General features: G+C 47.8%; 1 protein-coding gene across 11 annotated transcripts in view; it reads left to right on the top strand.

Annotated features, from left to right (window-relative positions):
• Positions 1 to 27,631, top strand: part of gtf2ird1 (GTF2I repeat domain containing 1) — a 322,923-nt gene that overhangs the window by 156,031 nt on the left and 139,261 nt on the right. For all 11 annotated transcript variants that reach the window (XM_072469282.1, XM_072469285.1, XM_072469287.1 and 8 more), the window contains exons 7-9: positions 20,005 to 20,088; positions 22,377 to 22,560; positions 26,752 to 26,777. In XM_072469282.1, coding sequence (XP_072325383.1) covers positions 20,005 to 20,088; positions 22,377 to 22,560; positions 26,752 to 26,777 — 294 coding nt within the window. The remainder of the gene's footprint in view (positions 1 to 20,004; positions 20,089 to 22,376; positions 22,561 to 26,751; positions 26,778 to 27,631) is intronic.

The following is a 27,631-nucleotide window of genomic DNA, read 5'->3' as shown; positions in this document are numbered from 1 at the left end:
GGAATTTGCATTTAAATGACAAAGTTGGGTTGGGGGGGGGGGGGGCCGCTACAGAGTTTATTAATTTCCATGGTCAGGTCCAATTCAGTTCACCAACACGGCAGACCCATCTCAATAAACTCCCAACTCCAATGGCAACAGGGCATATCATAAATCACTTTATAAATCACAATGCCCAAGAATCACTTCCATTGTGTTCAAACTGGAGGGAGGAAAATTTGAGCGTGGATGAGTCTTGATGGTATATTCAAGATTAATAATATGCTTCTATTTATCAGATATTGTCATTTATGAGGAGATGAGCAGGTTAGGTGGATTGGCCATGTTAAATTGCTCCTTAGAGGGCAGCACAGTGGCACAGTGGGTTAGCCCTGCTGCCTCATGGCACCAAGGTCCCAGGTTCGATCCCGACTCTGGGTCACTGTCCATGTGGAGTTTGTACATTCTCCCCGCGTTGCGTGGGTTTCGCCCCCACAACCCAAAGATGTGCAGGCTAGGTGGATTGTCCACGCTAAATTGCCCTTTAATTGGAAAAAAAGAATTGGACACTCTAAATTTACAAAAAACAAAAAGTTGCTCTTTAGTGTCCAACGGTTAGGCGGGGTTACGGGTATAGGGCGAGAGAGTGAGCCTGGGTAGAGTGCTCGTTTGGAGGGTCGGTGCAGATTGATGGGCCAAATGGCCTCCTTCTGCACTGTAGGATTCTAAGGTCCTATGACTATGTTACCTCATGTATCATTGGAAAGTTGTTCGTCCAGATGTTCCTTGTCTCGTATCCAGGTTAATCAATGTTCCTCATGCACTCACCCCTGCTGATGTTACAAGTTGAAGTGAGCTCAGGTCCCGATGTCAATTAGACCCAGAGACCAGGGCTTAAAAAAAGTGATATTCATTCTATTCATTCACCCACTGCAGTTGTGTCTTTAAGTGTGGCGGTGAACAAGATAGTAACTGGGATTCCAATACAGCCTATTCCTTCTCATTTAGGCCCCTCTTTCCTTAAATGAAACATTTTGTTGCCTTTTATCCTTCCAAGGCTGGACATCGTTCCGGATTAAAGGCAATTACACTCACCAGTTTCCGAAACCTATATTATAAGAACATAAGAACTAGGAGCAGGAGTAGGCCATCTGGCCCCTCGAGCCTGCTCCGCCATTCAATGAGATCATGGCTGATCTTTTGTGGACTCAGCTCCACTTTCCGGCCCGAACACCATAACCCTTAATCCCTTTATTCTTCAAAAAACTATCTATCTTTATCTTAAAAACATTTAATGAAGGAGCCTCTACTGCTTCACTGGGCAAGGAATTCCATAGATTCACAACCCTTTGGGTGAAGAAGTTCCTCCTAAACTCAGTCCTAAATCTACTTCCCCTTATTTTGAGGCTATGCCCCCTAGTTCTGCTTTCACCCGCCAGTGGAAACAACCTGCCCGCATCTATCCTATCGATTCCCTTCATAATCTTATATGTTTCTATAAGATCCCCCCCTCATCCTTCTAAATTCCAACGAGTACAGTCCCAGTCTACTCAACCTCTCCTCGTAATCCAACCCCTTTAGCTCTGGGATTAACCAAGTGAATCTCCTCTGCACACCCTCCAGTGCCAGTATGTCCTTTCTCAAGTAAGGAGACCAAAACGGAACACAATACTCCAGGTGTGGCCTCACTAACACCTTATACAATTGCAGCATAACCTCCCTAGTCTTAAACTCCATCCCTCTAGCAATGAAGGACAAAATTCCATTTGCCTTCTTAATCACCTGTTGCACCTGAAAACCAACTTTCTGTGACTAATGCACGAGCACACCCAGGTCTCTCTGCACAGCAGCATGTTTTAATATTTTATCATTTAAATAATAATCCCTTTTGCCGTTATTCTTACCAAAATGGATAACCTCACATTTGTCAACATTGTATTCCATCTGCCAGACCCTAGCCCATTCACTTAGCCTGTCCAAATCCCTCTGCAGACTTCCAGTATCCTCTGCACTTTTTGCTTTACCACTTATCTTAAGTGTCGTCTGCAAACTTGGACACATTGCCCTTGGTCCCCAACTCCAAATCATCTATGTAAATTGTGAACAGTTGTGGGCCCAACACTGATCCCTGAGGGATACCACTAGCTACTGATTGCCAACCAGAGAAACACCCATTAATCCCCACTCTTTGCTTTCTATTAATTAACCAATCCTCTATCCATGCTCCTATTTTCCCCTTAATGCCATGCATCTTTATCTTATGCAACAACCTTTTGTGTGGCACCTTGTCAAAGGCTTTCTGGAAATCCAGATACACCACATCCATTGGCTCCCCATTATCTACCGCACTGTTAATGTCCTCAAAAAATTCCACTAAATTAGTTAGGCACGACCTGCCCTTTATGAACCCATGCTGCGTCTGTCCAATGGGACAATTTCCATCCAGATGCCTTGCTATTTCTTCCTTGATGATAGATTCCAGCATCTTCCCTACTACCGAAGTTAAGCTCACTGGCCTATAATTACCCACTTTCTGCCTACCTCCTTTTTTAAACAGTGGTGTCACGTTTGCTAATTTCCAATCCGCCGGGACCACCCCAGAGTCTAGTGAATTTTGGTAAATTATCACTAGTGCATTTGCAATTTCCCTAGCCATCTCTTTTAGCACTCTGGGATGCATTCCATCAGGGCCAGGAGACTTGTCTACCTTTAGCCCCATTAGCTTGCCCATCACTACCTCCTTGGTGATATCAATCCTCTCAAGGTCCTCACCTCATATTACTGTGTCTTTACTTTGTATGCAACCTTTTAAAGTTATACCCCTCTTGCGGAGAGACCTCTTAGAAACCCGTGGCTCATTTCGATAGATAGTGCGGCTAAATCCAGGAATCCTGGAGATTATGTTGCCAACAATGCCAGATATCTCACAGCAGATGGAGATGCACTTGGAAAGGGAGAGGAGTAAATTCAGTCGTCATGTTCCATGTAGGGACGAACGACATGGATAGGGACAAAGAGAATGTCCTTCTCAGAGTATCAGGTGTTCGGCTTGAAATTGAAAAGCAGGACCAATAAGCTCTATTAAATCATCAAGGAACATAAAACAAAAGAGTAAAACATTTTGCTGGCATGTCAAGAAAAACTCAGGTTGTGATGGGAAAAGGCCCATTGAGGGATAGACAGGATAATGCCACAGGTAACGATAGAGAGATGGCAGAAATGTTAAATAATGATTTTGTTTTGGTATCATCCAGAGAGTTAGAACAGGTAGGCGTGGCGTTGAATAATGAGATGAGCAATAAGTGCATTTAAAATTGAAAAAGGGACGTATCAAATAAACTAAACAAACTCAAAAAGGATAAAGCTTCTGGTCTGGATGGTTTACATCCATTGAAAGCATCAATGGAACAGCTAGCAGAAGTGTTCCTTCACACATTTAATAGCTCATTAGACAAAGGTGTAGTATCAGAGGACTGGCAGACAGTTTTTATTTAAAAAGGCGGAGAGAACATGCCCAGGGAATTGAAGACTCGTCATTCAATGAAGGATGGAGATGTCATTTAAATTAGGAAAACAAATTCTCAGAGGAGCGAAGATGCCCTGTCACCTCCCACAGACCAAAGTGGAAATGGGGCATCAGTAAATTAGCCACCATCCCAGTCTCAGGACATGTTTCCAATATGCCGTGGCTATCTCCACCGCCATGTTAACTGTGTTCTCCTCATTTCCAGGTAAGAACACAACAGGGTTTATTGGTGAACTCAGCAACATCTCTCAACATTCACACCTTTCAAAGTGGCTTCTTTTTTCTATAGTACAGGATAAAGCAGGTAACCCATTTTGCATGTTCTCTCGGGAGCACAGAGGGGAGGTGTTCATGACACAGTGGTCAGTGCAGTGAGGGTCCTCATAGAACCTTTATTGAGAGGCTCAGCAAAGGGCGATGCCCGAGGGACTGTGCAACTGTTTTAGGATATGGCAGAGGTTAATATGCTTGGGTCACAGACTCCCACTGGAAATGGGGTTAGCAGTTATTGTTGTGGTGCGAATGTGTCACACAGGCAGCCAGGTTCTGGGTTATCTGAGGATGCAGCTTTCTGTCAAATCCTGAAATTGCGCAAGTGGACTTTACCTGCCCTGTGATTTAACTGCAGGCTAAATTCTGACCAATAACCAACTGGACTCATAGACTTATGAAGTGCAGCAATAACGTCAAACTCCCCAACACTCGTCGTGTCGGGGTTTCATGAGGCTGTTGAGATGGGTTATGTAGCGATGTACTCGCTACAGAGATCAGTCAGGTAACTGGTGACTGCTTATTAACATTGGTCACATGACTGCAGTGGCCAGTTGTATCATTTTGTGTTGTTTATTGGACATGTTTGCACATCTGTGCACAAGTTACAATGAGGCAGGTGAATTGACAAAGCTGAACTGACAAAGCTGCTATATTTCCCACCAACAACTGGTGCGCAATCTATAAGAAGTGTATATACAGTGCAAGGTGCAAAAAGAAAAGTCATTATCCCCCAGCAAGGAAAAGTATCAGCAAGCAACTCTCAGTTACACAAAGCATCATGTCAGTGAGGGACTATGGTGATTTGTGGTGATTGTTCCTATAGGGCAACACAGCATAAATGTCACCTGTCTTGGGGGAACCAATTGGATAATCACCCTGAGGGGGTGGGGGGAGGGAGGGGGGGAGGAAGAGTCCTCTCTTCAGCTGGAGACATGTCGAGAGCTATCAGCAGCCATGTGGCTTCTGAACAGTTCTTGTTAATACATTTTTTGTATTCCTGTGGAAGTGCATCATTACGGGAACTCACAGTTATCGAAAGCACCATGTCAGCAAGGAACTCACAGTTATCAAAAGCATCATAAACAATGAGGAACTTGCAGTTATATGTACACCATGTCAGTGAGGAACTTAGTTATATGCACACCATGTTAGTGAGGAACTCACAGTTATACACAATCCATGTTAGTGAGGAACTCGCAGTTATACACATACCATGTAGTGAGGGACTCGCAGTTATACACATACCATGTAGTGAGGAACTCGCAGTTATACACAGACCATGTAGTGAGGAACTCGCAGTTATACACATACCATGTAGTGAGGGACTCGCAGTTATACACATACCATGTAGTGAGGAACTCGCAGTTATACACATACCATGTAGTGAGGAACTCGCAGTTATACACATACCATGTAGTGAGGAACTCGCAGTTATACACAGGCCATGTAGTGAGGAACTCACAGTTATACACATACCATGTAGTGAGGAACTCGCAGTTATACACATACCATGTAGTGAGGAACTCGCAGTTATACACATACCATGTTAGTGAGGAACTCGAAGTTATACACATCCCATGTTAGTGAGGAACGCACAGTTATACACATACCATGTTAGTGAGGAACCCGCAGTTATACACATACCATGTAGTGAGGAACTCGCAGTTATGCACATACCATGTTAGTGAGGAATTCGCAGTTATACACATACCATGTAGTGAGGAACTCACAGTTATACACATACCATGTAGTGAGGAACTCGCTGTTATACACATACCATGTTAGTGAGGAACTCGCAGTTATACACATACCATGTAGTGAGGAACTCACAGTTATACACATACCATGTAGTGAGGAACTCGCAGTTATACACATACCACGTTAGTGAGGAACTCGCAGTTGTACACAGACCATGTAGTGAGGAACTCGCAGTTATACACATACCATGTTAGTGAGGAACTCTCAGTTATACACATACCACGTTAGTGAGGAACTCGCAGTTGTACACAGACCATGTAGTGATGAACTCGCAGTTATACACATACCATGTAGTGAGGAACTCACAGTTATACACATACCATGTTAGTGAGGAACTCGCAGTTGTAAACACACTATGTCAGTGAGGAACTCGCAGTTTTGAATGCAGTAGCAGCAGAAAATAATCAACTTAGTCTGTATTCCATATAAAACTGAGTAATGAAATGTTTCATCTGGAAGCACCCGTTGTGTTTTGCTGACAAATATGCAGCTCTGTTATCCGTCCTATGAGCATTTTTACCCACGTACTGATCAGAATGTGAAATGGGTTTATCTTTTCCAGAATCACTAGAATCAGTCTAGCCCCCCACCCTCTGGTAGATCAGCCAACAGAAAAGATTGAAGTTTAAAACCTGGGGCTAGGACTTCCGGGGGTGACCATGGAGTGAGCGGTCGCACATTTGGCAGCTCCCGTTCATGGCGGTCGTTTTGTGGCCTTTACGCTGGTTTGTTGCAGGAATTTTGTAGAGGAAAGGTGCAGAAGCAAGAACAGAAAAAAGTGACCCCTAGTTTATGGAGCTGCGGCCCAGAAGTAATTGGTGGTGGTGGCAGCAAGTGAGGAGCGGACAACGCGGCTGGAGATGGCGTCAGCTCAGTGGTCGATGGACCAGTTGGTGAGCTCCTTAAATGAGATGTTCACCCAACAGCAGAAGGAGAGTGCGGAGGACCTGGCTCGGGTGGTGGACACGATCAAGGCAGTGGTTGACCGCGTGGAGACGAGACTGGCAGCCCAGGGACAGGCGATCCAGAGGTTGGAGGAGCAGGCGGGGGAACAGGAGGAACAGTCCACCTTGATGGCAGCAGAGATTGGGATGCTGCGTGACCAGCAGAAGAGACTGTTGGAGAAAGTGGAGGACCTGGAAAATCGTTCTCGGAGGCAGAACATTCGGATCGTGGGTCTGCAGGAGGGAATCGAAGGATCGGATGCTGGTGCGTATGTGGAGAAGATGTTGGAGAAGCTGCTTGGAGAAGGTACGTTTGATTGACCGCTGGAGGTGGACGGGCCCACAGGGCACTGATGCGCATGCCCTGGGGGGGTGAGCCGCTGAGGGCGATGGTGGTACGATTTCATCGGTTCCTGGACAAGGAACGTATTATGAGGTGGGCCAGGCAGACGAGGCGATGCACTTGGGAAGATGTTGAGATCCGGGTGTACCAGGACCTGGGAGCAGAGCCTGCGAAGGAAGGCGAGCCTTAATAAGGTCAAGTCGGCCCTGTACAAGAAGGGCATAAAGTTTGGTCTGCCGTACCCACTTGCCTATGGGTGACCTATGGGAGCCGGGAGTTGTACTTTGGCTCGGCGGAGGAGGCAGCGGACTTTATGAAGGAGAATAGACTGGCAGAAGAAGCAGGACCTTGAACATTGACTGAGGAGAACTGAACTATGTTCTGTAAAACTTTGGGTTTGCGTTGTTCGGATTTATTTTGGGGGTTTTGCTTGTTTCTTTCCATTTTTCCGGTCCTGTTTGGGGTTAGGCTGGTATGTAGTACTTTGTGAAGGGAGGAAGGGTGGGTCTTTGGGTTCGGACCATGGGAGGGATGGTTTGTTTGTTTTTACCTCTTGCCTTTTTTTCGATTGTTTCGACTGTTTGCACTAAGAGCGGGGTTGAGGGGAACCAGTGGGAGGTAAGATGCTAGGCGCCATGGGCGGGGGCTGCTACGTGGGCTACTTCACGGAAGCAAAGTGGGGGGTGAACTGAAATCCGATGTGGGTTGGGGGGGAGAGGGAGTGGGGTGTTGGGGGGGGGTAGTAGACTGCTGACAGGGAGGGGACTTTCAGGATGGAGGAGGAGGCGGGTTGATGACAGTAGTTGCCCGAGGGTGGGCCAGGGGAGGTGCGGGACATGGGCCAAAGATTGGCATCGGAGAGGTTAGGGTTAATCGGCAGGGGAGGGGGCGGGGTGCCCCCCCTGGGTGGGGTGCCCCCCCAACCAGGCTGGTCACGTGGAACATTCGGGGACTGAATGACCCAATCAAAAAGGTCCATGTGTTTGCACACTTAAGGCAACTGAAGGCAGATGTGTCTATGTTACAGGAGACACATCTGAAGGTGGGGACCAGGTTACGGTTAGTGGGAAATTGGAGGGAATGGCCGTGGTGTTGGTAAATATATTGGCCGGGGGGGGGGGGGGGGGTGCGGTTGTTGATCCATGGATATTTGGGAGGCCAAGGAGTAAGGATTTTTCATTCTACTCCCATGTGCACACTGTGTATTCCCGATAGACTTCTTTGTGTTGGACAAAACGCTGCTGGCTGAGGTGGTAGATGCTGAATATTCAGCAATTGTGGTGTCAGACCATGCCCCACACTGGGTAGACCTGCAAGTTAACAAAGGAAAAGCCCAGCGCCCGCAGTGGAGGTTGGATGTGGGACTGTTAGCGGAGAAGGACGTGTGCGAGCGAGTGAGGGAGGCGATTCGGGGATGTATAAAGATCAATGACACAGGTGAGGTTTCGGCTGGGGTGGTAGGGGAGGCACTGAAGCCGGTTATGAGGGGGGGGATCTCATCTCAATTCAGGCCCATAAGGAGAAGGCTGAGTGGGTGGAGTTAGACAGGCTGGTAGGCGGAATTTTACAGGTGGACAGGAAGTATCCGGAGTCTCCCGATGACGGGCTTCTGAAGGAGCGTCAGAGACTTTAGAGACTGTAGCTGGAATTTGGGCCCCTGTCTACAGGTAAGGCGGAGGGACAGCTAAGGAGGGTAAAGGAGGCGGCCTATGAATATGGGGGAAAAGCCAGCAGGGTGCTGGTGCATCAGCTGAGGAAACAGGAGGAGGCGAGAGAGATTGGGAAAGTAAGAGATACAGGGGAGAAGGTGGTTTTGGATCGGCGAGGGTGAATGATGTGTTTCGGGCATTTTATAGTGGATTGTATAAATCGGAACCCGCAGCCAGGGAGGAGGGTATGAAGCGATTCCTGGGGGAGCTGGAGTTTCCGAGGATAGATGAGGAGTTGGTGGAGGGTTTGGGAGCCCCAATTAAGCTTGGGGAGGTTATAGACGGATTGGGGGCGATGCAATCGGATACGGTCCCGGGACCTGATGGATACCTGGTTGAGTTTTATAAAAGGTTTTCTGGGCTGCTGGGGCCGCTCTGGTAAATGCTTTTAATGAAGGAGCTGGGACTGCTCCCCACAATCGCAGGCATCGATCTCCCTCATTTTGAAGCGGGATAAGGATCTGGAGAGTTCTGGGTTGTATAGGCCAAACTCCCTGTTAAATGTAGTTGCAAAATTGCTGGCAAAGGTTTTGGCCACGCGGATAGAGGATTGTGTTCCGCAGGTAACGGGAGGAACAGTCGGGATTTGTGAATGGTCGACACCTGACGTCCAACATTAGGCGGCTCCTAAATGTAATAATGATGCCTGCGGAGGGGCCCGAGGTCGAGGTGGTGGTGGCCATGGACGCAGAAAAGGCCTTTGATTGGGAGGAGTGGAAGTACCTGTGGGATTTCCTGGGAAGATTTGGGTTTGTGCAGGGATTTGTGGACTGGGTCCGGCTGCTGTATCAGGCACCGGTGGAGAATGTAAGGACCAACCGGGTCCGATCAGAGTATTTTAGTCTGTGCAGGGGACAAGGCAGGGGTGCCCACTCTCCCCACTACTGTTTGCCCTGGCCATAGAACCTTTAGCAATGGTGCTGAGGGCATTGAACATTTAGTGGAGATAGTGAGAGGGGGGGTGGAACATAGGGTCTCGCTCGATGCAGATGGTTTACTCCTTTATATAGCAGAGCCGTTTGGGGGAATCGCAGGAATTATGGGAATACTGGAGGAATTTGGCCGGTTCTCAGGTTACAAACTGAATATGGGCAAGAGCGAGGTCTTTGCGATCCAGGTAAGGGGGCAGGAGAGGAGACTGAGGGAGATGCCGTACAAAATGGTGGGAAGGAGTTTTAGGTACCTGGGGATTCGGGTGGCAAGGGACTGGGGTCAGCCTCATAAACTAAATTTGGGCAGGGTGATTGAGCAAATGAAAGAGGACTTCCCTAGGTGGGAAATGCCCCCGCTGTCATTGGAGGGGAGGGTACAGACTGTGACGGTGACAGTCCTCCCGAGATTCCTGTTTGTGTTTCAGTGACTTCCAATCTTCATCCCCAAGTTTTAGGAAGATGAACGCGGCGATCTCGGGTTTTATATGGGCCGGGAAAGCTCCGAGGGTGAAGAAGGTCCTTCTTAAGCGGGGGTGCTGGGAGGGGATCTTGGTCCTTCCAAACTTTACTAACTAATACTGGGCAGACAATATTTTGATGGTTGGGGAGGGGTCGGTGTGGGAGCGAGTGGAGGCGGCATCTTGCAAGGGCACGAGTCTGAAGGCTCTGTTAAAGTCACCTCTGCCGTTCTCGCCAGCTCATTATTCCACAAGTCCAGTGGCAGTGGCAGCCCTGAGAGTGTGGGGGCAATGGAGACAGCACATGAGACTGGAGGGGGCGTCGGTGTGGTCACCGATTTGTGATAATCACAGGTTCGTTCCGGGGTGCTGGACGGGAGCTTTAGGAGGTGGCAGCGGATTTTGGGATCTCTTCATTGAGGAGGGTTTCCCGAGCCTGGAGAGCTAAAGAGGAGTTTGAGTTGCCAGTGGGAACTGATTTCGGTTCCTGCAGATACGGGATTTTGTCCGGAGGCAAGTTCCAAGCTTCCCTCGCCTCCCTCTAAGGGGAGTACGGGGATAAGGTGATGTGTAAAACAGGGGTTGGGGAGGGGAAGGTCTCGGAAATATATGAGGAACAGATGGAGTGGGAAGGTGTCCCAAACAGGGAGATGAAGAGGAAGTGGGAGGAAGAGTTGGAAGTCGGGCTGTGGGAGAAGGCCCTGAGGAGAGTCAATGCATCCTCGTCATAGAACAAAGAACAAAGAAAAGTACAGCACAGGAACAGGCCTTTCGGCCCTCCAAGCCCATGCCGACCATGCTGCCCGTCTAAACTAAAATCTTCTACACTTCCGGGGTCCATATCCCTCTATTCCCATCCTATTCATGTATTTGTCAAGATGCCACTTAAACGTCACTTTCGTCCCCGCTTCCAGTTACATTTTCCTCCAAATCATTTATATATACTACAAACAGCAAAGGTCCCAGCACTGATCCCTGCGGGACACCACTAGTCAGAGCCCTCTAATCAGAAAAGCACCCTTCCATTGCTGCTACTCTGCCTTCTATGACCTAGCCGGTTCTGTGTCTATCTTGCCAGCTCACCTCTGATCCCATGTGACTTCACCTTTTGTACCAGTCTGCCATGAGGGACCTTGTCAAAGGCCTTACTGAAGTCCATATAGACAACATCCACTGCCCTACCTGCATCAATCATCTTTGTGACCTCTTCGAAAAACTCTTATCAAGTTAGTGAGACATGACCTCTCCTTCACAAAACTCTGCTGCCTCTCGCTAATACGACCACTTGCTTCCAAATGGGAGTAGATCCTGTCTTGAAGAATTCTCTCCAGTAATTTCCCTACCACTGACGTAAGGCTCACTGGCCTGTAGTTCCCTGGATTATCCCTGCTACCCTTCTTAAACAAAGGAACAACATTGGCTATTCTCCAGTCCTCCGGGACATCACCTGAAGACAGTTAGGATCCAAAGATTTCTGTCAAGGCCTCAGCAATTTCCTCTCTTGCCACCTTCAGTATTCTGGGGTAGATCCCATCAGGCCCTGGGGACTTATCCACCTTAATATTTTTCAAGACACCCAACACCTCGCCTTTTTGGATCTCGATGTGACCCAGGCTATCTGCACACCCTTCTCCAGACTCAACATCCACCAATTCCTTCTCTTTGGTGAATACTGATGCAAAGTATTCATTTAGTCCCTCACCCATTTCCTCTGGCTCCACACATAGATTCCCTCCCCTGTCCTTCAGTGGGCCAATCCTTTCCCTGGCTACCCTCTTGCTTTTTATGTACATGTAAAAAGCCGTGGGATTTTCCTTAACCCTATGTGCCAGGCTTAGCCTGATCCAGTTCAAGGTGGTCCACAGGGCTCATATAACTGTGGCCCAGATGAGTAGGTTTTTTCAGGAGGTGGAGGATAGGTGTGGGAGGTGCGGGGGAAGTCCAGCAAATCATGTTCATATGTTTTGGGCGTGTCCGAAGCTGAGGGGATTTTGGCAGCGATTCTCAGAGGTCATGTCAGATGTCCTGGAAGGAAGGGCGACTCCGAGTCCAGAGGTGCCAATATTTGGAGTGTTGGAAAACCAGGGAGCCTAGGGGAGAAGAGAGGCTGATGTTTTGGTCTTTGCCTCCCTGGTGGCCCGGAGACGGATTTTGCTGGGAAGGAGGGAATCGGAGCCTCCAAAGTCGGGGGAGTGGGTCAGTGACATGGCAGGGTTTCTTAGGATAGAGAAGATTAAGTTCGCCTGAGGGGGTTCATTACAGGGGTGCGCTCGGAGGTGGTAGCCGTTCATCGACTTCTTTAAGGGAAACTGACCGTCAGCAGGGGGATGGAGGGGGGGGGGGTGGGTGCGGTGGTGAATGTTGGGTGGGGGAAAGGAGAGGCATGGAAGTGGAGAATAAGGGCAGGGAATCTAATATATGGGTAGCTAAGAGTTGGGGGGGGGGGGGGAGGGGGAAGTTGGGTAGGTTATTGTGGGTTTTTTGCGTGTGTTGGATTGCTCTGTTGTTTAGAATGTTAAAATGTCAAAATCATAAATGCCTCAATAAAATATTTTCTAGAAAAAAAACCTGGGGCTAGATTCTCCATTATTGGGACTATGTCCCCACGCCGGCGTCAAAACGGTAGAGTTTTACGCCTGAAAATCTTCGATCAAAGAGACACGAATTCCCAGCTCTGCAGGGGGCTAGCAGGGACCCGGAATAGATCTCACAGCTTTTCCTGCAGATACGGGCCCCGCACTTCCTGGTCGGAGGCCATGCATGCGCACGGCGGCGGCCTCTGCGCCATGCTCCATGGTGGACCGCCGCGGAGCTAGACCACAAAAGAGAACCCCCCCGATCGGCAGCGTGCCCGACCTTCAACCCCCGCACAAACATTCCCCGCCCACTTATAACGCCCCCCTAGCCTCTGGTCCGCCCGCCTCTGACCAGGGCGGCCATGGACCAAGTCCGCAGCCGTCACCCGAGTATCCCGACTGGCTGGAGCACATTAGTTCCACGCCGTCGGGACCTCAGCCGGTTGGGGGCGGAAAATGGCTGAGCGGGCCTCTGGCAAAAGCCCCAGGTAGGTCCCAGGCGGCGCGGGGGTACGTCACTTCTCGGGGCCCACAGAATCGGTGAACCAGCGTCGTCCCGATTTCTTGCGGGAACATGGATTGTGGCCCCCCCCCCCCCGGCGCCGGCCGCAATATCAGCGCGAGGGTGCGGATAATCCAGCCCCGATCTGTATCATTCACTCACGGGAGAGAACACGGGCAGTATTAAAAGGTATAAAAAGATACACAGTACAACAGGACTCTGAAGAACAATTCACACAGTGGGAGGGACCGCTACTTTTCCATAAACTTTGAACACACTTAAAATTGTGATCCAGGAACATTGTGAAATCATGTTTAGTGTGATCTGTGGGGTGTGAACCAGGACCAAGTTCACTGGATGCAAAGAATGTTGTAGGACAGAATTCTTTGCAACAGTCTTGTTTTAGCAAATCTAAACAGGCCGAATATGCTGTCACTACCTACATAAATCAGGGCCTAATTCTCTAGGTCCTGGCCCAAAGGTTGAACTGAGAGTTTGGGGGCGATTCAACGGACTTGAGTTGAAACTCGCTGAACGGCGCGTTTAGCTGGGTGTTTCTCAGCGCCTGCAGTGCCGAGAAAGATCCCATCATGCAACGGCACTTTGCCATTTTTGGGGGGCCTCGGCGAGGAACTCCCCGTCAAGACTTGTCATTTCCTACACTGGCGAACTCAGTTGGAACTTGCGGATCGCCATTTTTAAAGGCAGCTCCAATCTTTCGACCCCACCCCTCAACACCCCACAGTGGCCTCAGGACTCCACTTCTCACAACTTACCTCTTCCGGGTTCCTCGAGGTCCCCCTCACCCCAACTCGTATGGCCAAGGACAACCGTTTCCCCCAGGGCTCGACCCCTGGCATAGGCAACCTGGCACCTGGGTGCCTTTGGACTGCCATGCTACCCATGTGGCAGTACACGGTGCTAGCTTGGCAGCTCCAAGGTACCCGGGTGCCAGTGGGAATGCCCCATGCCTGACCACCAGCAGGTCTCCAATGGCCCGGGAGGACCCCTCAGGTACCGTTAGGATTGGTCCATGTTTGTGTGGACCAGTACTAAATGGCGTCATGGCGAGGTGTCCCGGGCCTCACAGCACCAGGGATTCGGGTTCAATTCCAGCCTCGGGTGACTATCGGTGTGGACTTTGCACTTTTCTCCCCTTGTCTGCATGGGTTTGATCCAGGTGCTCCGGTTTCCTCCCATAGTCCAAAGACGTGCAGGTTAGGTGGATTGGCTACGCTAATTTCACCTTTGTGTCCAAAGATCTGTGAGTTGACTGGGGTTACGGGAGCAGGGCAGGGGAGATTGCCTAGGTAGGGTTCCCTTTCAGAGGGTCGGTGCAGACTTGGTGGGCTGAATGGCCTCCTGCTGCACTGTAGGGGTCCTATGACTTCTACGATGGGATGTTGCCGAAGACATTAATCTAACTATCTGAGTGCATAACCGCACTTAATAGTCATTGAAGCAGGAACTGATCCTGGCAATGCTACACAAATGGTGCTGTGCCATCCATCATCATGGAGGCGAGCAGTTGGGTTTACTCTTTGTGTTTTTGGTCATTGTGCACAAGTGGTCCCCTTGCAGGAGAAGGCAGCTCTTATCCTGTGTCTATTGACCAGTCGTTGATGCTGCACAGCCTCGTGGAAGCCACTCAGACAATAAACACAAAGTGGTTTTAACAGCGCAGCATTTCCAGGAAATGCAACCAAGCTCCTATTTTGTACCATTATCTTTCCTATTGTCAAGCGATGCTCGATATAACTGGACACACGGTGATCCCCACCACTAAAACTGTAGTACACTGACCAAACTGCAATAATATTGCTGACACAATTTTTGACTTGTACTGTGACATTTTCCTTCACAGAAGTAACAGATTCCAGTGAAGGAAATGTGAGTGCCTCACCACATGAACCTGGCATCAGCCCTGGCAGAGAATCTCAATGTAAAAAGATAGGTTTACTAAGGAGCATGAGCCTAGCAAAGGTTTGTTGGTGCCAGGTGAGATCCAACATGTTGATGCCGCCTCACTGTAAGATGCAGGCATTCAAGGCTCAGTTTTCACAGAGGGTAGTTTAGGAAAACCAATCAGACGTCTTTGCAATAGCTTCTGGAGGGCTGTTCTATCACTTGGCATTGGTACTATATTATGCCCGAGGGATGTCTTGTCTGCACGGCAATCTGCCATTGAGCATTGGGCAGCCTTGCTGGTATAAGCATGTATTATAGCACATGGTTCAAGAATAGCCCATGTGCAACCCTGTGGTTCTGTATGCTCCAGGGAAGGCACAGCCCCTGCCTTGCTGCTGCTTCTGGGTGTTCCAGCTGAAGCTTCTGTACATGGTTCAGTCCTGGAGTAGGACATTTGGGGATGGTTTAATGCAGCTGTCCTCACGGATGATACTTGTGAATAAGCAGAAGAATGGGGTGGCTCTGTGGCTGAGGGTCACGGTGCCTTTTATTCGCCACATGTGACACGGTACAGACACTGGAATCTACCTAAAGGTCTTGTACTGTCAGACTGCAGCATGTCATCCTCCTCGTGACGATTTGTCAATCCCGCTCAACGTAATTGGTGGAGGGAATTTCTCAGGGGGCTGGTGGAGCTCCACTCCAGGACATCAGCACATAATGCAGGTGGACACGTCACTGCTGCACTGAGGGAGTGCTTGTGCTGTTGGAGATGTTGTTTTGCAGGTGCAGCTTCACAGCACGGGTCCGTTCAATTCCGGTCTGGGGTCACTGTCTGTGTGGAGTTTGCACGTACTCCCCGCGTCTGTGTGGGTTTCCTCCGGGTGCTCCGGTTTCCCCTCTCAGCCTAAAGATGTGCAAGTTATGTACGGGATTGGCCATGTCCCTCAGTGTCCAAAAAAGTTTTGGTGGGGTTACGAGAATCGGGTGGAGGCGTGGGCTTAAGTAGGTTGCTCTTTCCAAGGGCCGGTGCAGACACGATGGGCCAAATGGCCTCCCTCTGCACTGTAAATTCTATGATTCTATGAGATGTTAAGCCCAGGCTCTGGCAGTCGTTCAGCTGGAGGTTAAACAATGCATATCAGCAGAGGTGGGAATTACCTTAGTGTCCTGAAGACAAATCATTCTATACCCTGAAAGAAGGTTAACTGGTCAGTGATCTCCTTACTGTTAGTGCGAGCTTGCTGTGCGCAAATTGGCTGCTGCATTTACCGAAAAAGCAGTAGGGCTGTGCTTCAGAGAGAATTCCTCAGCTGCGAAGCACTTCGGGCATCCTGTGATGGGAAGTCACACTTCCATCCCAACACTTCAGACCAAAATATAATGGTCGGGATTCTCCGTCTGTTCACGCCGGTGGGATTCTCCGGTCCCAATGCAGTGACTGGGAGATTTGGCTGAGCACCAGCGGCAGTGGGGTGAACTCATTAAAGGAGAATCCTGATCCTTCTGTTTTAAAAATAACCCCAAAAGTGCCTTAAGGTGCAGGCCAAAATCCAAACTTCCGAGTAGCTGCTTTCTCGTGGTGTCTGATAGGCTAGGGTCAGGGGTCACCTGCTCGGAGTAACTGTGAACTAGTACAATCAGTGACTGTGGCTGTCAATCAGACTGTGGTCACCCAGGAACTGGGTGCAAGCTGCTTCATCTTCAATAGTGATAGAAAACAATGATTTAAATTTGACTGGATTGACAAAAACCTTGAGGAGTCCTTGCCCCAATTCCTTTGATATTGGGTCAATTTGATGAATGAGGTTCAGTCACTTTGTGAATACAATTTCTCCACCTCTGGAGAAATTGCAGTTGGTTGAGATGACGCATCTCTCATTAGTTACTCCCTGCACTTAATAAACTCTTCATAAAAACAGAGGGCTAAATTCTCCGATTTTGAGACGATACCCGGAGGATCCGTGGCATTTTACCTGGGAAGGATCGGCGCCACCCCAGAACCGATCGTCCCACACCCGGTGAAGGGCCAGCAGCTGCACCACGTAAAACACCCGGGCTCCACGAAATAAACGGCCGGAGAATTGCCAGGCCTGTGGCCGATCATGGTGACGACCTGCAGTGGTCGCGCTGTACAACATAGCGCAAGCCGTGCACGGACCCGACCTGCCAGATGGTGCCCCCCTGGCCACTCCCCACCAGTTCCCCCAGCCCTCGCCAAAGCCCACCCCAGCCAGCAGCACAGTTCCCGTGTGACTGTGGTGGTGCTGGACACAGTCTGCAGCCGCCACACCGGGTTCCCGCATGGCTGGGACCACACGTTCCCCATGCCATCGTGAACTCGGCCCATCGGGGGGGGGGCCTTCAGGTGATGTCCTGAGGCCATCCCAACAGGGTGCGGCGCGCTACGATGCCGCTATTTCGGGAGGGGGCGGAGAGTGCGCAACCTGCGTAAAATAGGCCCCGAATCGGTTGTGAAAAATGGATTCAAAATGGATTTTCCGCCCGATCTCCGATTACAAAATCGGTGTCGGGAAATGGAGAATCTTGCCCAGGATCTTTGAACCTGTCCCTAATCGGGTTCAGAGAGTGGGGAAATGGAACAGCACCCAAGCTTTCGGTTAGGCACTTTACACTCTTCTGGATTCCAAATTGAGTTCAACAACTTCAGACTGTGATCTCTGTCATCCCATTTTGTTTATGTTGCCTTTATGTAGGTGCGAATCTTAATCTTGCTTTTTTTCACTATTTTTGCTTACAGACTGTTCATTATTCTACCATTCACACCCAATCTATACAAATCTTTTGATTCTTTAATATAACCATTGCCACCCTTTGGTCTTTTGTACTGTGAAGTTGTTTGTCATTTAATCTCCTCCGCCCTCTACCCTGTCCCAGATCTCCTGATTAGCTCTCCCTTCTCCCTCCCACTTTCAAGGGGATGAACCCCATCACATTCCTTCAGCTCTGAACAACGGCCCTTGATCTGAAACGTTAACTCTGCTTCCCTCTCCACAGATGCTGCCAGACCTACTGGGTATTTTCAGCATTTTCCGTTTTTTATTGATAACCGTTTCATATCTAATAAGAATTTCTACACTTGTAGTGCCCGAGTCAGTCCCTGTGGGTATGAATCTGTCCGTGATGGTGAGATGAATTCCATTCTCTCTGACGAACATTATATCAGACCGACATTGACCTGGGATGCAATGGGTGCATTGGCACCAGGGAACTAAACTGCCCCCCCCCCCAGTTTGGCAATCTGATTTAGAGCAACCATAGAATAGCTGGTATGGGGAAATATTAAGTGCTATCCTGATAGAGGGCAGCGTGGGAGACAGCAGAGTAAATTTTATACTGCTGCGCCATCCTTGAGCACATAGTCCTTGGCCAGGACTTTCCACAAAATCCTTCACCGCGCCCGGTGGATTTCCTGGTGGCAGAGGCGGCACGTCATTGGCAGCCGCCGGGATCTTCCGATCCCCCTGGAGCCAATGACCATTTGCGTTGCTCGCCGTCCATGCCACCAGGTAGCCCGTCATTGGGGACTGGGGGGGAATAACCTTTGGCACAACCGGAGGACCCTGTTGGCGAGAAGGGTCAGAAAATCCTATCCAGCTATGGTCCCACTGGGTTCTGAAATACTCATGAAGTTGAGGAACTTTCTTTTAAGGGTGTGAAGCTGACTGTACTTATCGTTATAATCGTTGTTCATTGGATGTTCGTAAGAGGGTGTTTGGATAGATTTCCCACAACATATGGAGCAATTTAATCACACCGCCAGTTACAAAACAACGGCAGAAATTAATTGAGCAGTTTCAAAAGAAGCCTTCCATTGTCACCTTCCTGTCCTGTGTATGGCATAAAGAGAATGGGCAGAGAGAAGCTGTTCCCTATACAACGTACTGCATCCGCAAGTAGGGCTGACACACGACCTACAGTTAATGTCGGCTGTCATCAGTTTAGCTTAAAGCTAACACTGATACACTGAGCCAGGAAGCTCTGGGTTCAAACCCCACTCACAGGACCAAACATATTATCTAGGCTCTCACTCCAGCACAGTCCTACAGGAATGTTGCACTGTCAGAGGTGCTGTCTTTCGAATACAATATTAAACAAGTCCTACCTGCCCTCTCGTATGGATATAAAAGATTCTACAGCAGTATTTGAAGACGAGCAGGGGGCAGTTCTCCTGCTGTCCTGGTCAGTATTTATTCCTTAACCAACATCACTCAAAGAGGTCACTATCTCGTTGCACTTTGTGGAACCTTGCTGCGCTCCCGTGTTTTCCTACATTACAATAGTAATTGCACGTCAACTCTTTGGCTGTAAAGCATTATGGTATATTCTGGGGATGTGAAGTGTGATACACAAATGTAAATTCTTTCATGTTATCGAATTGTACTCTGAGGCTTTCCTGCAAAGATAGTGATTTTCTGCCAGTCTATTGAAGGACTTGGACTTATTCACTGGCCTTTTGTCCAGCATCGCAATTCCAAAAGGTATCTTGGTTAAGCTCACTTCTTATGAACTCTGCAGCACCGAGTGATGGGGTGCTGTTTTATGCAGGTGAATCTGTACATTGTGAGTTACCCATCTCAGTCCTGTCATCATGGCTGATTATCAAGTGGAGATCAAGCAGTGTCCATAGGAACCAAAAGCAATGGCCTCCAGGGCCAGTCATTCCGCTGGACCTTTAGCTCCTGCAGCTTTAGCAAGAGTCCATTCACTTGAAATGAACCCTGTCGTGTTGTATTGCCTTACTTCAGCTGGAGGGCAAACTGTGGTGAATCCCAGGTCTCCCTGGATGCCCCATAACTGGGGCAGGCCCTGATTTGGAGTTTGGAGGCATGTGATGAGGAAAGTTTACCGAGCATTAGAGGCGGACTGGCATGGGGGTTGGGGCACCTGGAGCCTCCGTCCACACCCAATGTTACTGCTGTAAAGACATGGGAGAGGGTCTGAATGCATTTGAACCCTGTACAGGAGGGGCCTGCAAATGCGAGTAAAGGAAGCCTGGACACCCACAAACTACTACTTCACAAGGGGCTTCCTGAGTGGGAGAGATTTACAGTATCTGCAATCTTATTTCGCAGAAAAATGGAACTTGTATATAAAAGAAACAGAAGACATCAATATTCTGAGGGAGTGTGTGCAGATCCTGTTCAACAGCAGATACGGTGAGTCACTGTTTCCAGGTATTGATCGAGTTAAGTATGTATTCCACAAAATGCTTATAGCTCAAGCTGACTGAAAGTGATGGCAATGGGACTGAGAAAACAGCCATCGCAACTTCATGTGGACGTCAGACTGTTGAATGTCAATCTGGACAGCTTGAGATTCTCAATAATTTAGCATTGTTTGGGATCTGGTCTGTTTGAGAACGTAATTGTTTAAGGCCTTGATTTGCAACGACCTGACAGCTATCCGGTAAAATCTGAGGTGCATCTGATGGATCCCAAGTTACAACTTTCCCTTACTCACGTACAGTCATGTTCCTTTTTGCAGACGCAGCAGGTGCTGTGATCTGAGTTTGCACAGCTGCCAGTAATTGTGCCAGGAATTAACTCCGATTCTGCTAATCCCACTGAAGTGAATGGAAACAGAAAGTAAGACTGAGCAATGATACGTTCTGGGAGGTGCTGGCAATTGGGCCTAAATTCGACATACTCCCTTTTAAACCCCTTAAACAAGAGCATGAATTACCATGGTCCACTCTGAACACATGATAAATACCCTCTTCAACTCTGCACATTAGAAATGTTCCATTTGTTCATAGTTGCATAAGCATTTTTAAAAATCACTCTGTATTCCTTATAATGTAAATCCATCTTCTTTACACTAAGGATAGGGAGACCACCTTGATACAAGGTAGGTAGCATATTAGAGTAACTGTCTTGAAATTTGTACATTTTGCCCTTGAGAAGATAAAATTAGAAAGCTGTTCTATCTAAATTATCTTCGATTCCATTGCATTTTTTTCCTGCCCTTGAATTTAATCTGCCCAGCTGCAGAATCCCAGCAGGTTGGCACAAGATTGGCAGTATCTGACTTGCTCCACCATTTTAAGCTTGGCTTAGAATAGTTTCAGGATAGTTTTAACTAGCTCCTTCCCAAATGGGTATGTCAACCACCGGAATAAGAGAATCTATCAATGGACTTTGGTGAGTTAAGGCCCAGGGGTTTATCAGGTCTGGTTTCTCAGTCCTGAGAGTATGTTGATAAATGAGAGTCAGTCAGTACCCAATTCCCAAACTAATCGTGTTATTTGTTTCTGACAGTGAGTTACTTTGCAAATAGCTGCACACATAGGAGGTCCTTTTCCTGTAGTTATCTCCCCTCAACCTCCAAAACTCTAATGAATATAATCCCAGGATCCTCAGACGTTCATCGTATGTTAGGCCTACCATTCCTGGGATCATCCGTGTGAATCTCCGCTGGACCCGCTCCAGTGCCAGTATGTCCTTCCTGAGGTGTGGGGCCCAAAATTGCTCACAGTATTCTAAATGGGGCCTAACTAGTGCTTTATAAAGCTTCAGAAGTACATCCCTGCTTTTATATTCCAAGCCTCTTGAGATAAATGACAACATTGCATTTGCTTTCTTAATTACGGACTCAACCTGCAGGTTTACCTTTAGAGAATCCTGGACTAGGACTAGTATCTTGGAGAGTTGTGGCTAAGTGATGAAATGCACTCAACGGGTTGGATTCTCTGGCCCCCCAGCCACGTGTTTCTCAGCGGCGCGGCGTTCTCTGGTGGCGGGATTCTCTACTCCCGTCGCTTGTCAATAGGATTTTCCAATGTAGCCACCCCACTCCACCAGGAAACTCATGGGCGGGACTGCGCTGCCGATGGGAATGGTTAATCCCAAGGGCCGAAGAATTCTGACCAACATCTCAAACTTGCAGTGAGGTACATTTTACAAAATGTCAGGGAATCTCTTTGGTGTTGGCTGCAGAGTTTCCCCAGTGCGGTCGTGGCAAATGTCACCAACCGCCTTCAAACCGTACCATCTAACCGGCAGCCAGGTGTTGTACCACACAGCTTGCTTTGCAGTTTTAATTGTGTCCACACACTTCACTAAAAATAGTTCCTCACCCGAATAACTTAAAGTTTTAAAACAATGAAAGGTTTTGATAGAGTAGACACAGAGCGAATGTTCCTGAGGGATGAGAATATAGAACTCGCTACCACAGGGAGTGCTTAAGAGGAATAGAACCGAGAGACTTGAGGGGAGGCCTGATCATCATGTAAGGGAGAGGGGAATAGAAGGTTATGCTGATAGAGTCAGATGAGGAAGGATGGAAGGAGGCGTGAGTGAAGCATAAATACCGGCATAGACTAGGTGGGCCGAATGGCCTGTTTCTAGTGTTATATATTCCATGTATGTACGAATGCCCACACACTTCTCAGAAAGGTGGGAAATGTTAACATCTTTTAAACTGGTGTCATCTGTGTTTTCTGTAGCTGAGGCCTTAGGTTTGGATCATATGGTTCCTGTTCCATACAGGAAGATTGCTTGCGACCCAGAGGCAGTGGAAATAATAGGGATTCCAGAGGGAATTCCCTTCAAGCGACCTTGTACCTATGGAGTTCCCAAATTGAAACGGATCTTGGAAGCAAGACATAAAGTCCGCTTTGTTATTAAAAGGTAAGCTGGGTTCAGGAGGTGGTGTAGGCCCCAGAGCCTCCCTGGGATTTGTACTGTAGGGGATTCCAGTGTTGGTGGATCGACCTTCTCAAACCTAATTTCCGGCCTTTCAAATTTCTTCCCCAGTTAAAAGAAATGTTCAATCAGAATCTTATTTGTCTAAATTCCAAAGGCAGCTTGTGTTGCTTTCATTCATTGGTGCTAGTAGCCTGGAGATAATTTGGATAATGCCCATATTATGCACCCAGGTCAGCAAGCTGTTGAACTGCAGATGGCATCGTAGCCACGTCTACTCCAGCATTCACCTATCATTCTCCCAACACAGAGGCGACTTGATAAGGATTGGGAGCTGGAAACCTGGCTGATGCTTTTTGTTTCTGTTCTGCCTCAGCACTGGTGCCAATTGTATTGCCCAACTGATGAACTAAAGTAATTCAGGAGAGGCCATTGGATCATTTTAACTGAACTCCTCAGTTGGGAAACCCATGGGATTGGGGCGACAAATATTGATGCCATCAACTTTAGTAAAACCACAAAATCGCATTGATTGTCCAGTGGGAGAGTTTGGTTTGACTGAAGTCGATGGCAGCAATATTTGTCGGGGTATAAAAAACGGCGTTTTGCCCATGGGTTTCCCAACTGAGGAGTTGGGAAAGTTTGGTTAAAATTAGCCTCCTGGGATTCAAACCGGGACTTTCTGGGTCTTATAACTCAGTTCTCCACTGGTGGTACCTTTGCTTATGAGGCCATTGGGAGAGCTGTTCTAATCGTGGAGTTAGATCCCAATCATGTTTCCGATTCGCTCACTTCTTTCAAACATTATCCTAAAATATTGTGCAGACTCAATGACCCATAATACTGTAGATACTTTGGATGCTGTCTTTTTCAAATTGTATTTTTCACTCTCTGCACACTCCACTCCTGGGTTCAAGCTTTTATCAGTACTACGAACAGGTGAAATAAAAGCAGAAGTAGGCCATTCAGCCCCTCGAGCCTGCTCCACCATTCAATAAGATCATGTTTGATCTGTTTGTGTTTTGAATTCCACATTCCCACTTACCCCCAATAACTTTCGATTCCCTTGCGTAACAAGAATATATCTACCTCCACTTTAAAAATATTCAGTGCCCCTCTCCTCTGCCGACTTGTGAAGCACAGAGTTCCAATGTCACAAAACCGTCTGAGTGAAAATATTTCTCCTCCTATCTATTCTAAAAGGATGACCCCTAACTTTAAAACCATGCCCCCTAGTTCTGGACTCACCCACATCCACCTTTCTAAGACCGCTCAGGATCTTATATACTTCAGTCAATTCACCCTCACTCTTCTAAACTCCAGCAAAAACAAGCCTAATCTCTTCAACCTTTCACCATAAGACAACACGCTCATTCCAGGTATTAATCTAGTAAACCGCCTCCAATGCATTTCATCCTTCCTTGAATAAGGAGACCAAAACTGCACACAATTTGCAAAACGGGGGTCTCGCCAATGTTCCGTATAACTGAAGCATGACATCTTACTTTTATATTCAATTCCTCTTGTAATAAAGGATAGCATTCCATTGACCTACTTAATTACCTGTTGTCCTGCATATTGACTTGTGGCTCATGCACTCGAACACCCAGATCTGTCTGCACCTCGGATGTCTGCAGTCATTCTCTGTTTAAGTAATACTCTGCTTTTTTATTCTTCCTACCAAAGTGAGCACTTCACACTTTCCCACATTATATTCCATCTTCCAGGTTTCTGCCCACTCACTCAACCTACCTATATCTGCGTGCAACCTCCTCATGTCCTCTTCATAACATACTTTCCTACCTATCTTTGAGTCATCTGCAAATTTAGCGATGATGCCTTTGCTCCCCTCGTCCAAGTCCTTGATGTAAAAATGTTGAGGCTCCAACACAGACCCCTGTGGGACTCCACTCGTCACATCCTGCCAATCAGAAAAAAAACACTTATGCATACTCGCTGTTCTCTACCAGCCAGCAATCTTCTTTCTAGGCTAATATATTACCCCTGTACCTTGAGCTTTTATTTTCCATCATGACATTGTGGCACCTTCTGGAAATCCAAGTACATTATGTCTACAGTTCCCCTTTCTGCATGTGACTCCTTCAAAGAACTCCAATAAATTGGTTAAACACGATTTCCCTTTCACAGAACCATGATGACTCTTCCCAATTACCTTGAGTTTTTCTGAGTGCGGAATTGTATCCTCCTTAATGTTCGGTTCTACCACCTTCCCCATGACAGACAGCAAGCTAACTGGACACAAGGAGGCACTCAAGGGTATTTTTCCTCTCCATCCTGTGGGGAGCAGCAAACTTCAATTCATTACAATCCTCCGAAAACACAACTTACGTTGAGAATTCACATAAATGCAGCATTCCAGGCACCTACTTTTACCCTGCTCTGCTATGGTTCTGTGTGTTGGGCTACAAACTAGTCTGAATCAAAAGACATGTCTTTCAATGTGCCAACTTAGTGGCATGGATGCTGTTCATGGACAGATAGAATTTTTTTTTTTTTTTTTACAGTGCAGAAGGAGGCCATTTGGCCCATCGAGTCTGCACCGGCTTTTGGAAAGAGCACCCTACCCAAGGTCAACACCTCCACCCTATCCCCATAACCCAGTAACCCCACCCAACACTAATAGCAATTTTGGACACTAAGGGCAATTTATCATGGCCAATCCACCTAACCTGCACATCTTTGGATTGTGGGAGGAAACCGGAGCACCCGGAGGAAACCCACGCACACACTGGGAGGATGTGCAGACTCCGCACAGACAGTGACCCAAGCCGGAATCGAACCTGGGACCCTGGAGCTGTGAAGCAATTATGCTAACCACTATGCTACCGTGCTGCCCACTGCTACCGTGCTGCCCAACAGAGTTGTAGTATTTTTAGCAAAATGGGTTTGGTTTGGTGGCTGTGCCTTTAAATCCATTTACAGCTATTTAAAAGCCAATCACAGCTCAAATCCGTGTACAGAATGGATCTCTACAATGCCAGAAGATTTATTGGCTACAGGCATTAGAGGGTTAATTCAAACTTAAAGAATGCATTAAGAAGAATTTGAATTGCAGTTGGTTTAGCACAGTGGGCTAAATAGCTGGCTTGTAAAGCAGACCAAGGCCAGCAGCGCGGGTTCAATTTCCATACCAGCCTCCACGAACAGGCGCCGGAATGTGGCGACTAGGGGCTTTTCATAGTAACTTAATTTGAAGCCTACTTGTGACAATAAACGATTTTCATTCAGTTGCTCTGTTTATGTAGGGCGGGATTTTTCACTGACAGTAACTTTCCCTGAATTCGTCACTAGGAGGCCCTCCAGTATTGAAGGGACAGCAGCTTGCAGTTCAAGTAACAGAGAGAGAGAGAGGAGGGGCCTTCATTTTAAGGCCACCATTGTGGTGCGCCAGGCAATCAGGGAGGGCCTAAAAGCCTGCCTGGAATTCTGTTCCCCTGTTCTGCCACCAGGGGGTCACCAATATCTCAAAAGGGGTCTAGAGGCCAACTGTAAAATTCCAGGCCGCCTCTGCCTATGGGCCACAAGTGGCCTTTAACCACCGTTAATTAACTGCCTGCTACGCGTGGGCGGGTATATTTCCTGCCTCCAATCCCATCTCCGTGAATGTGACCTGAAAGAGGGGTGGAGCCAGCAAACCAGCGTGACAGCAAGCAGAATGGATATTTACGCCTGCCCACCTCTGCATTTACCCCCATTGGGGCCTGGAAATGCCCCTCCGAATGACTGGATTTAAAGACCTAGGCAAGACACCCTAATTGTGTAAACCAACCAGGAGGTCACAACCATACCTTGATGATGAGGATGGTGGGAAGAGGGGAAGCTCATGCCATGAATGGCACTGGAGAAAATTAAAGCCAGATGCTTTGCATTTCCACTTGTTGCTGTGTTTCTGACTGACTGGGTGAGCTGGCATTGCAATGTGTGTCTCTTCTGATCTATTCACATCTGACACTTACTGCAAAACTGGATAATAAGGTCAGTGCGTTAAACATGGACCCATTGCCTTTGTTCCACCTTGGGCAGCCAGTTGGCTGGCTGCTGATCTTAATAAGGTTTCAGTTGCTGAACCAGAAGCCTGGTGCTGATTGAAATGTTTGGCTTTTTATACACAAGCCAAATTTACCTATTTTTTTTATTTGTCTCCATTTTCTGCAGGATGTTTGATGAGCGAGTTCTGACAGGTAAGCTGACGGCAAATGGTAGACAAACACGATCTCCAAGTAAAGTCAGGCTGGGCTTGATGGGGTTCTATTTTCTGCTAAGACTCTGAGCTGTGCCGTTGAGATGACCATCATCAAATCTGTCATCTCAACCTCCACTCATTGGTCACTTTTGACAGATGGATTTGATGGGACTCCCACATTTGTGTTAACAGTTGCCCATTAAATGCCTGCTGAATGAATTTGAAGCGAATGTGTGTGTCCTTCTTGAACATCCTCTGTCAGTCAGCCAGTAGGGTGACCTTGACCCATTCCCTCCCTTAGTGGATGAATGGTCAATTGGTTTGATAAGGTGCCACATCAAAATAAAAGCTCACTGTGTAGAGGATAACATATTGGCATGGATAGAATATTGGCTACTGACAGGAAACTGAGTTGGCATAAATGGGTCTTTATCAGGTTGACAGAATGTGACGAGTGGTGTGCCACAGGAATCAGTGCCGGGGCCTCAACATTTTACAATATATATTAATGACTTGGATGAAGGAATCAAAGGTACACTTGCTAAATTTGCTGGTAACACAAAGATTAAGAAAATAATAAATTTAGAGTACCCAATTATGTTTTTCCAATTAAGGGGCAATTTAGCCTGGCCAATCCACCTACTCTGTGCAGTTTTTTGAGGTTGTGGGGGTGGGACCCATGCAAGACACTGGGAGAATTTGCAAACTCCACACGGACAGTGACCCGGGGCCGAGATCGAACCCGGGTCCTCAGCGCCATGAGGCAGCAGTGCTAACTAGTCAATGACACAAAGATTGGTTGGAAAGTGAATTGTGAAGAGGACATGAGGAGACTGCAAAGATTAAGTCAAT

This window comes from Scyliorhinus torazame, chromosome 12 (genome assembly GCF_047496885.1).
Source record: "Scyliorhinus torazame isolate Kashiwa2021f chromosome 12, sScyTor2.1, whole genome shotgun sequence".
In the NCBI taxonomy this organism is placed as follows: Eukaryota; Metazoa; Chordata; class Chondrichthyes; order Carcharhiniformes; family Scyliorhinidae; genus Scyliorhinus; species Scyliorhinus torazame.
This window is presented reverse-complemented; position numbering and strand designations above follow the sequence as displayed.